At 38.5% G+C, this 18,330-nt stretch overlaps 1 protein-coding gene across 1 annotated transcript in view; it reads right to left on the bottom strand.

Annotated features, from left to right (window-relative positions):
- Positions 1-4,393: 4,393 nt before the first annotated feature.
- SPATS2L (spermatogenesis associated serine rich 2 like) overlaps positions 4,394-18,330 on the bottom strand; it is a gene marked incomplete at its 3' end in the record, with an annotated part of 56,406 nt that continues 42,469 nt past the window's right edge. Inside the window, exons 8-12 of the mRNA XM_079538789.1 lie at positions 12,789-12,847; positions 9,536-9,645; positions 8,881-8,983; positions 5,121-5,344; positions 4,394-4,789 (exon numbers count right to left, since the gene is read on the bottom strand). Coding sequence (XP_079394915.1) covers positions 4,394-4,789; positions 5,121-5,344; positions 8,881-8,983; positions 9,536-9,645; positions 12,789-12,847 — 892 coding nt within the window. The remainder of the gene's footprint in view (positions 4,790-5,120; positions 5,345-8,880; positions 8,984-9,535; positions 9,646-12,788; positions 12,848-18,330) is intronic.

Consider the following 18,330-nt stretch of genomic DNA (forward strand, 5'->3'; position numbering starts at 1 on the left):
TTCAAAGTCCACAGTTTTCTTAATGTTTCACTCATCCAACTCAAAGAGTTACCAGCTGGTACAGTCAACTGAAGTGATTATGGCTTGTTTTGCATCTTTGTACAATTGTTATAAAAGAGACCACAGTTAGAAAGTTTCTTTGCCCTAGCAATTTAATAGCTGTGCTCTGAAGAGTAACATGCATCACACTAGTGAACTTTGATGCTTTTCTCTTTCCCCTCACAAACACAGTCAATTTTCCAGTTGTTTAGCCCTCACTTTAACACTATTTCCAAGCCATCTATGATATGGCATAATGTAGAAAAATGCAATTCCAAATTAATTTCCAGAAAATTACTTCTCCATGATTAAGTGCGTATTATCACCAGGATGTGCTTCAAATAGATGTAATTCTATCTGTACGCTTCAGAGTATAGAGAACTCATACTTGCCATAACCAAGCAGACGTTATTTCACCTGCTAGGGGCACATGTTAACACTGATTCTCAGAGAGACTTTTCATCAAGCTTGTTTTCAGCTTAAAAGCCACGGAAACAATGCAATCAAATGAGCTATGAACTAGGCATTAATTCAGAGATGCTTCTGTATGAAATATAGCTCAAGTTCCTTGCAAGTAAAACAACTGATGATTCTCTCAAGACAGTATCGACTGTAAACACACTGACTGCTCCTAAGGAAGCTACCTCTTTCCTTCTTTCAAGCTGTTCATTCACTTCTTTAAACCCACTTAAATGTTCAAATAAACATTATGTAGTACAAGTCTTAGTATGACCGAACAGAAATGGCAGCATTATCCAGGAGATAAAATGATTTTGTCTGTTTAATTCTCAATCTGTGAAGGACAAATTCTCACTTAGCAACAACGGGAGGCAAGCTGTATCATCGAAAACTTGAGAGTGAAACTGTCTATTCCATAGCTGCAATTAGAGTGAGAGTGTGGCTAGAAGTAAAGCTCTGTAAATATGTGGAGGAAAAGCCCCCAAGAGATCTAGGATCATTTTGGGCAACAGCTTTTAGCAGAATGTCAAGCAGCAGAAACGGACACAGCTGGTGTTACAGACCTCTGCTCTTTTCTGAGTTTCTGAGTACTTTCTACAGAATACTACTTTTGCAGGAATAAATAAATAAATAAATAAAAATCTTCCTGCTTATACAGCATTTATAACTTAGCTGAGTAATACTTTGCAAATTCACTGGACCACATGCATCAATAATTAGACCGTTTTCAAAGTCGTCCCTTTCCTATGTGCATCTCTTAGCTCATCCTACTTTCTGGTACAACATCCACAAACATTTCTAGTACAGGTTGTTTAGTTGCTTTTGATACATCCCAGTCACTGCACGGGGAAACAGACTCACCACAGGAAACGCCATCCATCCATCCAAGCTCAGGCCACGTTGCTTTCCTACAGCAGCAGGATCCAGGAAAGGAATATACAAACTAGAGTACAAACTTATCCTTTCCAAAATTACTAGTTTCAGTTCTAGAGCAACATTTCCAATGACTTTAAGTAGTTTAAATGATTTTTTTTTTCAAACATCTTAAATTTTTTTCAAGTTTTGCTTAATATAGCTTGGCTATGTTAAATTACATTATCCTTCTAGTTTTCAGCTATATATCTCTATATATCTGGTCCTCTGTTTTGCTGAGTTCTGACATTAATCTCAATTTGATTGTACACAAAAGACAAAAAGATTGAACCTGTTTTAAAATACCAGACCTCAGGGTGTGTATCTACTTTCAAAACAGTGGAAATTCCACATTTCAATGATGCAAAAAAAACCTGTACTTGTTTTGTAAATGAGGGGGAACTATTTTTCTCTAAAAAGACTTGCTGGCCTTAAAGCCAAGGCTTGTCCAGCCCTTAATTCTCTCACTGACCCCTGTACAAAACCTGTACGTTGAATGTATCACACATAGCTAGATCTGTAATTTGAAAATAGAAAGTTCTGATTAATTAAATAATTCTATGTACAGTGAGTAGTAAAGCAAGCCAGGAAAACGGCAAATAAAATTCTAGCAGAAACATAAAAAGATAAAGGGATACCATTCTGACACAGAGATGTTTCAGAGCCAGCCATGTAACAGTTAGAATGTGTACTGCAATACCAAAGCACATTTGCTGCATCAAGACTGCAGAGTCCCCAGAACCAGCCAAATCCACACTTTTATCTCTCATCCAAGAATGTGTGTTTGCCTCACAGCCTGAAGATAAATGCTTCCTCTCACCTGTTAGTTCTGATCTATCATGTACTAAGCCTCCAGCACAGCAAAGAGAAGCTGGTACTGAAGAGCACAAGGTCGTCCTGTTGTGCCAAGTTATGATTTATGTTAGATTTGACTTGTTTTGAGGAAGCCTGCTTGTAAGGAAGCTGACTTGTAGAATAAAATAACTTCTTCCAATAATCCTGTTAAGTGGAAAAGCTATAAGGCAGGAGTAAAAGTCATTATAGACACATCAGATATTATTAGGAGGGGATACAAGAAAAGGTATAAGTAACTTTCAGAAATTGTGTAAAAGCAATATAATATTGTTCTGGGGTAACACCCATACAGATACTGTGATTACATCTCTAACTGTGAAGTTACAGTATGGCAGTACGGCAAATTTTGAAAATAGACTTTTCTGGTGGGTGTGCACAGCACAGAGATTCTGGAATTTCAGCTCCATTTACTTAAAACGTTCAGCCTAAAAGCCTGATAGGAGAAGGGTTCACAATGCTAAAAAAAGCCTATGTTTACCTATGAATACTTATTTTATCACCACTATTCCAGAAGAAGATGAGCTACTTGCCTTGTAAAATCAGGTTTTACCATCATTCACATGTAGAAAACTGTACAGATATCAAGAGCAATAATCAAAATCCTTCATAGGCAATGCATTTCACTTTATGAATCAAAAGTGGAATTCAGTACAAAGAAAGCGTGTAGTCAGCTCATGGACATTAGGCAGAGGTAAGTGGTAAAAAGCCATAACCAACAATAAACATTCAAAGTGCCCAGCTCTTACTGACCTCAGTGGGAAAGAGACCCTTTTACACTTCTCTGATTCTGACCCCCAGGCCTCTAGTTCACTTGGTGTCAGGTCTGGATTCTTCACTGATTATTCTGATACCTTAATATTTTCAATAACAACTTTTAACATAGGTTTGTCCAAGATTAGCTCTTGATGGGAAGGTGCTGTCCTGTGCACTTGTGGCATTGGAATTTAGCCAAAAGCAAAAGCCTGCTCCAAGCCAAACTCAAACCAAAGCCTCCCACTGACACCAGCTGAACTAAGCAAATCTAGTTCAAATATGATCACAAATGGTTAGGTACTGCAAGGCAGCAAACAACAGAATGTTTTAGAAAGAAGATTTTAATTTTTTTGGAACAAACAAGTTTTCTGAAATACATAATCAGAACATTAACACTAAGATTTTATTTTAATAGAAAACTCACAAGGATGTAGTATCTGCCCAAATATGTATCTCCATATTCTGCTGCATGTTGCTGTAACAAGTTTATTAGTCATAGCTCTCATTAAGGACAGATGGTTCCTAGAGCAAAAAATATAGAAAAATAATCTGGATTCAAGTCTAGAACACCTGTGACTTTTCATATGCAAAAAAATAAATCCAACTAGTCATAGAAAAATGGCTGATAAGGATGGAGAATAGGGCTGTGCATCTGAATAGCCATGACTATATATACTCTAAACTTGAACGAAATGAGCATTTTCATAAAAATAGTTTGTCAATGAAAAATACCAATATGTAATACATTCAGTACAATTTATAGGCAAGTCTAAAGATCTCAGTTTATGGAATAATAAGCTAAAATCAAATGTGCTGCTTTTTGAAATGTCCTTGTATGTAACAATACTGTGTGCATACAGTGTGCATGCATGTGTATGTATGTATGTGTGCGTACACACGCACATACAGATACATGCACAGAAATAAAGAGGTGTATAATAAAGACTGCAGAAAAATTCTAAAAGATTATCTGATTGCATTGCAGACCACAGCACAGAGGTGCTCTGGGATCTTTCTAACACAGGCTGCTCTAAAGAACAATACTGTTGATTGCATAACCACATATCTACAACAAACCTTTTGCTATTGTGAATTCAATTCTGAGTTTATTTTTCCAATCTAATTTCATTCTTCTAAGTAGTATATGCTGCTTTGGTAAGATTCTGTATTGTCACGACAAAACAACTGTGAACATATTGGGCAAAGCTTTGAAAGTATCATTAATTTTGATAATTAGTAAATAATGAAGATACCAATAACTTTTAAGCAGCAACAGATTTAAAATGACTGTTCCGATTTATTTTCTTCACCAATAAGCATCTTGAAGAAGAAGATAAAATGAGAATATTTTTCTGCCTGCCTTCACTGTGACATTTTAAGCCACCAAAGTCACAGCTGGCACTGAAAGAACAGTGGTATCAGCAGAGACCTCCATTCTTGCAGGGCACAAATTGCATTGCGACACCCTGCCGACACCGCCTCGGAAAGGCCTGTGATCTGTGGTGTCTGGTGCATGATGCTTCCGCCGGCTCTTTTCTGGATGCGTCACATTCTCTGTGGTCCTTGCAGTTGCAGACTCCTGATTTTTCATAGCTCCTTTATTTTTAGGTCTGAAATTGTTGTGCTGCTGTCTTCTGTGTTCAGACCTGGAGCCACTCCTTACATTATTTTGATCTGCCTCATTAGTGGCACCTTGTGGCTTAAGAGATCCATTGAGACGGGCGTTTTGGTGCTGTGGGTTGAATCTTCGTCTTTGACTAGAAGGCCCATTCTACCCAGAAAGAAATTGGATAATTGTTAGGCTATCTGAATTCTTCCAGTAATAAAATACAGCCACTGGAATTAACAAAAATTGCAGAAAATCATTATCAGTGTAACTAGAGAGAGAAAATAGTATTGAAATAGTTTTGATACAACACAAAGACTGATCTATGGCTAATACGTTGCATTAAGTAGCCTGTAAACCTTTCCACGTTTTTTAAAATTGTGAATTAAATTTGGACTAAAAACAAATACTCGATTTTGCAGTGAAAACTTTCAATAAGGAAAGTTGTCCTGATATTTTTGACACCATTTAGTTCAGTTTATAGCTCGTTTCTCACCTGCTTATTTGTTGGAATTCCCTGGGGAGAAGATTCTGTAGGATTGGAAGAATGATGACTTTGTACTTTAGTAGTGCTGGCTGTTTTATTATCAGAGTTCTTGGCATTGCTAGAGGACTTCCGAGTATGTGTATTTTGTTTGCCAGTTGTTGCATGCGAGGTCAATGAAGACAGCACCGAACTACATGGTGTTCTTGAGGAATAATTGTTCTTTGGGTGAGAAACTATAAAAATAAAAGAAGTATTCTCTATTACCTGTTAAATGATCAATATCTGAGGCTGAATTCTTACCCTGCTCACAGTTAATTTTTGTAGCATCATTCAAGTCTTTAGATAACGAAGTAAGCTAGATAACTAGATCAGAATTAAATCATATTGTTTTACTTCTTTGATACTGCTTCATCATTAAGGATTGCTTTTGACAAAAAAACCCATGTGAAGGAAGTGCACTAAAAACTGGAATGAGACTGGCAGAAGGCCAGAGCACCCTGGATCCAGGGGACTCGTGCTTGTGCTATGGGTTATACTTCTTTGTCCGTTTGTATTGTAAATGTGAGAAATTATTTTCCTTGGTGCAGCTACCTGAAGATTGACCAGAATAAGGAGACCCTAGAGAGCTACCTTGCTAGCTAGAAGACAGTTCAGCTTGTGATTACACCTGGGAGCTTTTGAGACTGCAAGTTGGTTTAGCACTATTTAAGAATAAAAAAATATGTGCTGTGCAAAAGTTGGAATTGTTTCAAAGCCCACAAAGCAAACAGCTAAAATAGACCCATTGCCTATTTCACTAAAGTAGAAAACATTGTAGTTCATCAAACTTTTTCACCAACAGTAAGTACGAAAGCCCTGCTTTCTGCCAAGACTGTCAGCCTTGGGCTTTGGTTGTCCGAGAAAATTTCTCAAGATTCCTGGTACCTATGGGTTAGCTTGTGAAATTATAACCACTTAAGGTAAATCCACGTGTTGTCGGGACTGCCCCCTCACACCGCTGTTCTATCAATAATGCCTCCAATAGGAGTCTTCAGGCAACAAAGGAAGAAACACAGGAAGGAAGAAAATGGAATGACAGTAACTCTCTAATGCCTGAGGTCAAAGGAAGTCGTGCCTGAAGATGCCATATACAAATCTGATTCCAAATCATTCACTGATCATGGAAGCTGAAGAGCGTGGAGCTTGCAGTTTACATATATACCAACCACAACATGACTAACAGCTACAGAAGCTTCTCCAGTATTTTTTAATAGCTTTCAAAAAAGAAAAGATAGTAAAGAGCAATAGACTCTCCAAAGAAATGGTTAAGAAAGATACTTCTGTACCACGGCTATCGATCAAACAGGAACTGAATTCATACACCAGTCCCTTTCATGCAGACCATGGCAAAGTCAGCACTATCAAGAACCATTTAGTGTTTGTCTTAGTATATTCCTGCTTTCTACTTCTAAGTATTTTTAAATCAGAAGATTTCTTAAGCAATTCCATATATGAATGTGAAGTACACCAAACAAACCTTTGATTCCTACCTCTCTGCATTTCCACAAGCTCTTTGAGCTGTTTGCTTCTGTGCAATGGTGCCTCAAAAAGGAGCCTGAGGCTACTGAAGTAAACATCTTGATCTTAATTTGTGGTTTTGATTTTCCTGATTATGTAATTTCTCTGTTTTCTTCTGGCACAGATGACGAACTAGAAAAAGACACCTTTCTTTTATCTAGTAGGTACTTCAATTTTTCAACTTTTAGGACAGAGAAAGAAGACATGGAGTAATTTTAGCAACTGAGCATCATCTGCTGTTTTGTTGGGTGGCTTTTTGAGGCTCCTACTAACTTAAGCTAACATCAGAGATTCTCCCACTAGGTGTCTTCTTCACAAGGACAATGCAATGACCTGCACAAAAAAACTGCACTTTCTGTCACAAGTTCTGTAAGGTATGCTGTTACTGAATGCTATTGCTCTCTCTTCCCTAAAACAGATTGCCTTACACAGAAGCCCATATAAGAATTGAAGTGCTTGATATAAAAACATATTCTTAAAAGAAAAGATGCACAATCCACCAGCAAGCGTTCTGTATAAATGTCAGTTCAATTAGTTTTGTACCTCTTTGTCCTTCATCGTGATTTTATGCCTCTAATTCACTCCTGCTCCTCATGCTGGAACATGCCTACTTTTGCATAGGACTGGGGGTTTTGGTTATTGCTGGCGTCAAAGCTTTCAATAATGGCTATTTTTAGCTACAGGCCTGGTATCATCTCTGTTTGAAGGGTACTTGCACTTCCTAAGTATGGTATAAATATCACTGTAGGATGCTTCAAACAGAAACACTTGAAAAGCCCCCAGCGAAGACATGCGAACAGCATTTAAGTTATCTCTTCTAAGATCACTAAGAGCAGATTAGAGGACCTCCAGTCACCCAGTTCTCTCTCTGTCAGCTGAAAGATGGCACTGCTTCCCTGCTAATAACTGTTCTTTGAACTTCATTGACTTGATTTCTACAGGCCTATATCTGAATATGCTTAAACAATGCTCTGCTACGATGAGGTACAAATAATTAATTTCCTGCATTAACTACAGCAGTTATTCAGGAGAGTAGCTGAATGAGAACAGACTGTAGCATTAACAGCAGCTGTGGTTATATTCTTGGTTAGGATAAGCTATGCAGAATTTTCAAACTCTTAAGCCTCAGGGTTTGAGGTAGGTGCAGTGAAGTCACTGTGAGCATTTAGGTGCATTACCAGGAAGTTTTTGCCCTCCTTTGGAACATCCTGGGTTGGCAAGAATGAGAGAGAGGACATAGGCCTAGTGGATCTGCAAAAATCAATCCTTATGGTCTAACAAACTAATCAGTTCAAACTAATCAGTTATGCCTCACAGGAGTCAGCTGTGCAATCACAAGACTGTATTAACAGACTGTTTTTTTTTTCCTCTTATTTTTGTTTCTAGTCACCAAAAGTCCTTCCCACGAAGGACTGTATGTATGTTTTCATTAGTGCATTGAAATGGAAACACTAGAAACACTACTTATTTCATCCCTAAAATTTTCCTTTCACCAAAATGCACTAGTTTGGTATTGTGTTAATAGCTTTTCTCCTGATTGATGGTGCTGATGGAATATCATACAGCAGGATGACATGGAGCAAAGCATCATAGCATTTACTTTTCGGGGAGGATAAAAGCTTGACAAATATGAGAAAGAGTCTATTCCACATTTTACATCAGGAACATGATACATGGAGCAGAAGATGAATACAAATTTCCAAGCAGAAAGGCAGATGATTTCATAAAAGTAGTATTTGGGATTACTTTTGCTCCTGAAAAACCCACTGAATATTCTTGTACAGACGGGAACTTGCTTCCGAGCAGGAGACAGATTAACTGATCTCATAATACTATGCTCACACAAAGAAGTTTCCAATTCACTAATTATTCATAAGTAGCTATTGAATTTGAGAGTTCTCTACAGTTGACTTTTCTTTTGGATGGAAAACTCCAACTGACCTCAGTAATATCTGAAAATCTCTGACAAAGAAGGCAACTGTACACACGCAGATGGTCTGTGCAACACATGTACACTGTGTATAGTACGGTGTAAATTGTAAAAGCAATGTGTGCATGCTCAACAAACCTCCTGTGTTCATGTACCATTCACATCAGACTTGCTACACTCACTCGGCAACAGACATACCATTACCTCTGCCCAGCATTTCCTGGACAAGTATTGGAACGCTACGTTCTGAGATTGTAGGTATGATAAACCACCAACACTTACTCTCTCCACAGAGCTGAATTTGGGTCTTCAGCTGTTCTGTGTCACAGGAAAATCGGGCAGACCTGCCTAGCTCTTCATCATATTTCCGTTCACTCACAAAGTGCTGCAGAAATACAGACAAATTAGGGGTAATTGGCATTCTGATTGGAAGACTATATAGATGGTACAGAGACCAACCAATACTTATCTTAAGTCCGCTTTAAGGCTGTGCAATCTCCTGACACTGTCCTGCTGGCAGGATCTTTTTGCAGAATCAAAAATTTTGACATCCTTACCAAACAACACTTCTCACAGCCCAATGGTAGGTGGATCTGTCCCGTGTTTTGGAAGTGGGTCACTCCACTGGGGTGCGTGCATTTGATCAACTCAACCTGAAGCTATCAGGTTTACTTGTGAACTGGGTCTGATAAATGATACACAAATAGCAAAACTCCCCACTGCTCTGCCTCTGAAGGGATAGCTTACACTTCTCTGATAGCATATCCAGATTGCTCAGAGGCCCTTTAATTCTTTAATAAGGTATGACTTCCCCACAGAAAGCTAGTTACCCTCTGGTCCACAGGAGGAATGAGCAGCCTGGACATGTTAGCATGATAGCACTTTCCTCGCTTTTGTGCGGACAGCTCACATGCTTGAGAAAAAGTGAATGCCTGACCTTAATTTCAGCCCTGAGTTCAGACAGTTGTGCTTCAGCCATTTGACTGGCTAGGTCCGTCAGCCTCTTCAGCTCTTCTGCTTTCTTCTGCCGAGCAGTCAGGATTTCCACTGCCAAATACCAATAATCAATAATTAATGCTACGAAGCTGAATTTATCTGTAATTCATTATTCTTTAGGTTTCAATACTGTACCATGAGAGACACACACACACTCCACACTTCAGCCGGACAGAATATGCTGTGCTGCCTGCACAGACAATCAGTGTATTGAATCAAACTGCCTGACATTTGAAAACTATCTCAAAACAGGATAGCTTCCACAAAATCAAAGTTAAACCAACCCTTCAATGTTTAGACAAACAGGGCAGAGACATGCTTTTCTGAATCGTCCAGTGCCTTATTCTTTAGCACAAATTCAGGCATCCTTTCATTTAGACATGTTACAATCCCTGAGCCAGCAGCCTGTTTCCAAAGAAATGTTCTGTTTTATGTATACAGGGCCTTACAGCTTCTCTGAAAGAAAAAATCTGTACATATTTGGTTTATGTTCAAATCACTGGCACTGCAATTTTGCTTTCAAGTACAGAATATGCACAACTGCCACTTCTAGGGCAAAGCAGTATCATAAACACCACCACTTCTAGGACAAAGCAGTCTTACAATGGCCAACAGTTCTTATGGAGAAAAACACTAATTATTCACTACTGCCCATATATTTTGTATAAGAAGTGATGAATATTTACACTTTGACAGAAAAAGATTAACCAGGAGTCACAAAGCAAGTCCACTTAAGTTCAGAATAATCTGACATATAGCAATTTTGGTGGAAAACTGCGAATTCTGCTACCTACACGGTGACTTAATGTAAGAGACTGATTCATGGCTGGTGGGATCAACAGCTATGGCAGAGAGGAAAGACAGCATCTACATATAAAACACTAGCAATCATAGCCTTTTCAACTGTAGCCTCCTGTCTACAGGTTATGTCTATGGATATGGTAAGTGGGTGGCAGCTGCTGTAAAGTACCATAAAGCCAGAGATTTCATTACGGATACTAAGACTTTCCTGCCTTCATTTGCCATAGAATTCCGGAGCAGTCCTGGGAAGTCTCAATCAGTTCATACTTTATTATGTCATTTTTGCAGGGTAAGAATTTATTTCTCAACCCAGTAGCATTTATTTACTGGATGGCAGCTTCCTCTGGAAGTACAGAATGGTCCAGTAGGTGCAGGGAAGACAAGAGTAGTGGCTGTACATCTGTATGGGAGCAACCCCACTGTGCAATAGAGGAGCATGCATCACACAAGGTAGAGCTTATAGGAAGGGAAGAGGTGGCTACAGCTCCCTTCAACCTGCTGCCTTCTGCCTACATTACTACTTTTGCTGAGAACAGGCATTTATCTGTCTTTCCAGCTGATCTTTAATTTCCTTTTTTTGGAATGCAAACGACAAGAATGATAAATGTTTGTTGGATTACATGAAGAATTCACTACTTGTTTTTCTTTGTCCAATAGTTTCACTGTTTATTCTAGGTAATGATGCTACTGTTTCTCTCAAAGGTCAGTGCTGCCTTTGCTAAAGTGACTGCTCAAACCATACAATCTCATTTCCTACTGACACTTGGAGTGAGATGCCAGCCAAATACCCATTTGCACAAAAACTGGAATTATCTTGTTTGGAAATTTTCTCAGTATTGACAGTAAGTGTACAATTACCCACATTACAATAGTCCTCCAGTGCAGCAAAGGGATGTGAAAGTAACAATGTTGGTTAGAACGTTATAGTCCTACAAGAACTTTCTGCCTAAAGTTCTGATGGCACTTCATAGGCCTATAATAGCCTTGAGAGACAACTACACAGTTACAGAAGCCACCCAATGTCACGTGTTGAGTCAGCATGAAAGCAGGGAAACTAAACCTACCATACATGAATATAGCACTTACATACCTGTAGATAAAAATTACATTTACTTTCCACAAAAATGGCTACTGTCCCTTACCAAAATTAATGAAGTGGCCATCATGATATCATCATCCCTGGACTGTGGATTTTCAAAATGTGCTTTTGTTTATGCAGTTGGATCCATGTCTGCTGATATCAATAGGAATTTTGCCATTGGTTTTCCTGGAATTGTGCACATGCTCTGCAGTTGATTATGGCACTCCTTACAGGTAAACAGCACGTTTCCACCCACAACTCCTCCACAGGTCAGCATCAGAAAAGCCAGTATACAAAATTCCAAACCTAAACTAAAGCCAATTGATGCAGCAGCAACTTGTTCTTTTTAGTCTCCATATGTATAAAACTGTAAGAGACTTAAAGTAGCAACAGAGGATTTTAATTTTTTTTTTTTTAAATGTAACTAGCATACATTTGTGAACTCAATAAGAGTTCTAAATACATGTGAAGCATTCAGGAACACTACCCTTGAAAGGGCCTTACATTCACAAACAAATGAAAGAATTATATGCATACACGTCAGCAATGTTTTAATCCATTAGGCAAAGTATCATTCTAACACCACTTGGGTTATTCTTTAGTTCCATGCTTAGCCTTCTGTACAGAAACATATTCCCTTGCTTTCTTGTCCATGAATGCTATGTCTCTGGTGGGTATAAGAAAGATAATAATGATATGCTAATACATGTCAAATTGTTTTTCTCCCCTTCAAACCATATACGTACCATACCTATGTAAGAAATAGAGGTGACATGAAAGCCTGGAGTCAGAACAACTCCCACAGTTAAGAAAACAAATTCCAGTAAACATCTGGGTTTTGATTTATTGCTCTAACTCATGAGCATGATTGCTACCTCCTAAAAGGCATGCAAAATCAGAATAAGCTGTTCCTCTAGCAACTTCCAGCACTGTAACATATATAAGATGACAACCAAGCAAAAACAGTGGTTAAAAAAATCAAGAAACCAAAATAAAGTAGTCAACAAATCACAGAAATAAGGGAGAAACAAGAGTACCAAAAATCTGTGTTAAGTCAGTAGAAGAAATATAATTTTAATCTAACTTCATGTAAATTTTTGGTTTACCTTAATATTAAAATACTGAAGCTTTGCTATACAGACCTCATAAGTAGAAACTACAGAGAATCTCTCCCTAATCACTCAAGAATATGCGTATAATGAAAAATAAGAGAATGCTGAGAACAGAATTGATACAGTGTGTGGTTTTCTGCCAAACAAAACATGTATTTACATGACTATACCAGAACTTCCTTGACATGCCGTGTACTTACTGGCTTCTTCTTTAACTTTGTCAATTTCTGCCATTAACGACACTTCTTTGTCTATGATGCTGAAGAAAAAAAAAAAAAAAAGGAAACCACCATTTAATCCATGCCAGAACTCCATCAAGATCAAAAGCAAAACTATACAAAGACTTCAGATCTTAGTTATGGGAAGTAATAAATAAAACAGATTTTTAAAGCAGAAGCTGAAGATAGCACACTCACTACAAAAATTAGTTACTATCAGTGCATGTTAATTTAACCCTGGTCTGCCTGTGTGCCTGCACAGATGTGGAGGTCACTCCGATTTACCTCTTCAGCACTGCCTGGGCACCAGCAGTCATCAAATGACAAAACAGTCCCTTTTCTAATTAAGTCAGATACACCTCTGCTGCTGTTCAGGTTAACACAGCTTAGATTTCAGTGCTGTACTGACAATAAAGCAGAAATAAAAGCATATGGAAAGGGCTATTTCTCTTCCCATAGAAATATTTTTACAAAGTATGTCAGAGTAAGCAAGAAAATAGTTTGTGATATGAATAAGCTTAGAAGTATTTCTATGAGAGATGTCAACTTCCTCACCCACTAAAGACTGGGAAGGAGTGGTTCCCCTTTTACAGGGCCTTCTGAAGATCTCATAAGCTTTTGCTTTCACATGGCCCTAGTGTGCAACTCCAGACAGCACTTCTGGTCATCAAACTGCAAACTGATTAGGTGGGACTACTGAGAGTAGAGCAGGTCTGCTAAAAGGTTTGTATCACCATTCCAGCAACATCATTTGGTGAAGTATCAACTGTTTTCCAGTGGGTAACACACTGGTATGCCCCAGCAGTTTCCCCTCACAGGATTATTCTTAGCCATATTCATGACTAAAAAACACTTCTAACATTAATGGCTCTGATGCCTAGGTGAGTAAACTCAAGCAGCTGGGGAGAAACTGCAAGTATTTGATAAAAAAATCCAGGCTCACACACAAAGGATTAGTGGAGTTCTCAGCTCAATAAAATCACCCTTGAATACAAACTTGTGCACCCAGCTGAGGATACCAGAACTTCAAGACCTAAAAACAGCCACTTGAAATTTGCTTGCTTTCAGAGACAAACTACACAGTATCTCCAGAATATAACATACTGAAATATACATACCTACAGAAAATAACATACTGACACAGGCATGCCAAGCAGAGCCAGCCCACGATCTCTCAACAACATGTCACAAAAATCTGCCATTCCACATGTGCTTTCAGCACCTAATCTGTATTTCAAAATGGCACAGTGTATACTGGTGAAAACAGAGGGCTTCTTAAGATCAGAAAGCAAAGATCCTATGGAGTTTAGTGGGCAGCAATCAAGGACAAAAGGCTTGTGAACAGAAGGATGCAAAGGCTGTTGACTGAAACAGGGCAAGATTAAGGAGCAGGAAGCGTAGGCAACACACAGCAGATACACAACTGACTCAGCCAGAAATTCACCGGATAGATCATGTTCAAGTGCTATGCAGCCTTCTCAAACACCTTCCCATAAATTAACCAAGTTCATGCAGGAGGTTTGCAACCAAGGTTCTGCAGAGTTCTATCCTCAGGTTTTACCAATCAACTATGCCACCTTCACAGTGACTCCCAAAAGCCAACAGCATTCTCCAGTCATAAGCATTAATCTTGAACTCCAAAAAGTCAGGTGATAATTCAGCACTTTAATCTGAATGGAGATAGCGTTTTCAGTTAATCTTTTGTAACCACACGCTACAATAAACTTCCTTAGCTTCCACAGCAGGTGACTGAGGTGAGCTGTGCAAGTTCTCACTTGGTATCTATCCTCCACAAGGACTGTTATGGTCTTCATTACTTTCCTCCATCTTCAAGAAATCTGCACATTTTTGCTTTTGCTATTTCTGTTACAAAAGTGCTTCCCTAACGTACCCCCACAGGTGATATAAAATTTTGGCTGGAAAAAATATTCAAGCAGCAAGCTCACAATAGCAGAGCTCATAAGAATTGTATTTTGGCCCAGGTCATTCCCTGATTGTCCTCCTCTGACTCCAACAACACATCCTGGTTAAACAGTTTGGCCACTAACATTTTATTTGGACTCCAAGTAAAAACACTTTTAATACCAGAATAAAAGCAATACAACTGCTATGATATCTCCCATACTTTATAGTCAGACTTCATCTGTTACTAGACAGCTTTCCAGTCCTAATGTTTCAGTGTGGTCTCTGATGAACATTTCAGGAAAGCATTTGGAAGTTTAAGCAGGAGAGGTCAGGACTGTGATGACTAACAGTGCAACGAAATCTGTAGCTACAAACAGACAGAAAAAAAATACAAAGAAATAAAGAAAAAAAAAAAAAAGCCTGGTGCCTTTGTCAGTATCAGACTTATTAATGTAGTAAATAAAGTTTCTTCAGACAGATCTTCATAGGATTGCCTTCCCTGAAGAAAAGACAGCTGTATTAACTCGTTCCAGCTGAGGACACAGATTCTCACTCCACATTATGAATGGAATATACTAATTCTCATCTGGAAGCGTACAGCTACATTTCTCAGCATGGAAGTCAAACTATCATATATCATGGAATGGAGGAAATTAAAGTTTCCTTTGAAAAGTCATAAGCCAAAAAGCTCTAGGAAATGCCACATTTCTTCTTAGTTCACAGAAGGGTCAATTATTAAGAAAATTGAGTAGAAATCAATTTGATTCCTTTTCTATCCACAGAGCATCTTGCAAATTGTTCACCAGGGGTGAGCATCTATAGCTTGGAGCACAGGTTTGATTTTAGTAACTAGATGATTTTGACATGAGTTCGAGAAGAAGACAACACTACCAAAGGAGCACTGCAACAAAGAGTCTTAGCACAGAGAACATTCCAATGTGGCAAACTGGGCCAGAATCAGGAATTGTTTGTGCTTTAAAGATATGAGATGCTACTGAAGAGATAGCTCTGATTATGAATCACTTCACATAAGGGATTCTAAAAGTAAGAGCCTAAGCATCCTGCTCTTTGTTAAATGGACACCGATCGTGCCTGGGCTTACATGGGCTGTCAGTAGTCACCCTAGCACACCACAGCGGAAGAGCTGCAAACATCTCACTGTGGTAAGTTGTCAGCTCAGCAATGATTGGGGTAAATCATGCTGACAGCTGCCTCATTCCACACTCATACTCAGAATAAATTCTAAATTTATTCTGACATTAGTGGAAACAAATTAATCTCTCTCTAGTTTGCAGCATGAAATTTACAGCACGTATAGTGAAAGAGATATTCGCTTGTGGGTTTTCAGTCAGCTGCAACGCCACAATTTCAATCATTTTAGTGGAATTTTAATAGTCTTCCTTCAAAAGTAACTGTCTCAGACTGCCAGATTTATAGCCTCATTGATGAGAATCAGGAGGCTTCACGATACCCAGAATACCCTTTTCCTCTTCCCTCTTCCCAACATCATGCTAAACCCAAGTGCGCCTCAACAGTTAGGAAAATAAAAAGGCTGAGCAGGCACGGAGGCAAACATGTTGATGCAACTCCTAATAGCAGACAGAGATGAATGGTATAGCAGTTGTTTGTTATAGGTGCAATTCACATTATCCTTTCAAAACTCTTTTAAGCCCCAGAAATTTGTAAGTTTTCTCCTAGAGGTGCTTACTAAGCTCCACTGCTTCCTTAAAACAAGCATCTTTGTACACAGCTTGAGAATTTTTTTTTTTTTTTTTTTTTTTTTTTTTTTTTTTTTGAGACTGAGAAAAACATAGCTGTCACCTTCCGAAGGACTGAAGTAGGGATCTTCATCTGGAAGGACCCACTGGTGGTCTAGCAGGTGAGGAGCTCAAATCACAACACAGAATTCAAATAGTCTTTTCTTGAGGGAGAGAATGTAACACACTGTTCTCCAGTGACTTTGTTCTGGCAGTGGGCTTTGGAACAGAGCCCAGTAGCACCCTTAAAGATGAGTGGGCTAACAATCTGCTGACAACTCAAGCAAGTTGTAAAATAGTATGAGAGAAGTTAGTGCTGCCACGGACTCAGCTATATCTAAGCTGAGATTACACATGAATTCAAGCAATACTCAACTCCATCCAGGAGATCTGATTAGCTTATGGTTCATCACTGCCCTTTATTTCATGTATCCATTTCCCTTGTAGCAGAACACACCTGATCCACAGGTGGAGTGAAAAGACAGCCACAAAACAATCCCTACTCGAACTGCATATTTTACAGAACTCACATTCCAATCAGCAACCCAGAACTGTGCCTGTCAAATGTTAGCACAAAGAACTAGAACAACGTGATAAGAACGTAAATATAAAAACAACGTGATGAAAAGAAACAGAAAACCAATCAGGACCTGTAGCAGGTGATTACAGGCTTCATGGGAATACTGAATGGCCGTGTTTCACGACAGCGGAAATGATACATGAAGTTTCCTCTATAGCACACTAAACACTGTAAGAAAAGGTGTTCTTACAATACAAGGTGTTTTGCAATGTCTCAGCAAGCAATATTCTTCCAATATTAGCTCAATTGTGTTTGAATGTTCACAGTCCTTCAAGGTTATTTGATCTCTGTATTAGAACAAGCACAATGTTTATACAGCAAATCACATTACATGAATTTTCATTCTGATCACAAACACAATCTGTAAGCAGCTAAACAAAAGACAGTAAATCAATTTCACTGGAATTGTTCCTCTCCATAGGGCACCATCTGGTCATAGTAAAAGAACCCCAATGGATTTCAGTTCTTCAAGTTTGTTACATATTGCTCTATATCTATCTTTGCTAATATTATTCTCTCCAGCAGCCAGCTACTATAGTGGTTACCGATAAAGCCACTATATTTATATCTCTATTTTAATTTTGCTTTGTAGATCTCTTTACAATCAGTTAAGAATTTATTATCATAAAAACTTATTTAAACTTGATAACTGACATGGAAAGGCATCTTGTAAAATAATACTTCTAAACTTTGTTTATTTACAAATGAAGCATCACTTGAGAATTTTACCAAGCTTCAAGAACTGTGTGAGTTGCACCATGGCTAGTTAGAAACTGGGAAGTTTTAATATAAATTTATCATGGATTGCTTTCCTGTCTGAGTCTCAGTTCTGATTCAGTTACAGGTATCTCAGAATTGTACTGGTTTTATACAGTTAGCCAAAATGCATTCTGGGATGGCAGAAGGCTGTGGTTTCTGTACTTGTGCTCCTGATATTCAGGAGAGGTAACTTTCCCATCCTGGAAAGTCGCAAAAAAGAGAGAGGCGTTTGGCTCTTGGAATCTATTAACGTTTTTGAGATTATTCCCTTCATGTATTTATTAAGTCAGATTTCTCCTTAACACAACATTGAGATCAGAAAGGGCATATTCACTTCCTTTTTTTTTTTCCCCAAAATAACAAGCACAAAAACAACAGTTAGTGCACACAGCCCAAAAAACCATGCGCTCGCATTCTGCAGAAAAGCACACACCTAAAAATGACTAGGTAAGAAAAAAAGTAAGAAAAGACATGAGGCCACACAGTATGATGAGACAGTGAAATCTACCTTCCCAAGTATAGT

The sequence above is a fragment of the Tetrao urogallus genome, assembly GCF_951394365.1.
Source record: "Tetrao urogallus genome assembly, chromosome: 8".
NCBI lineage: Eukaryota > Metazoa > Chordata > Aves > Galliformes > Phasianidae > Tetrao > Tetrao urogallus.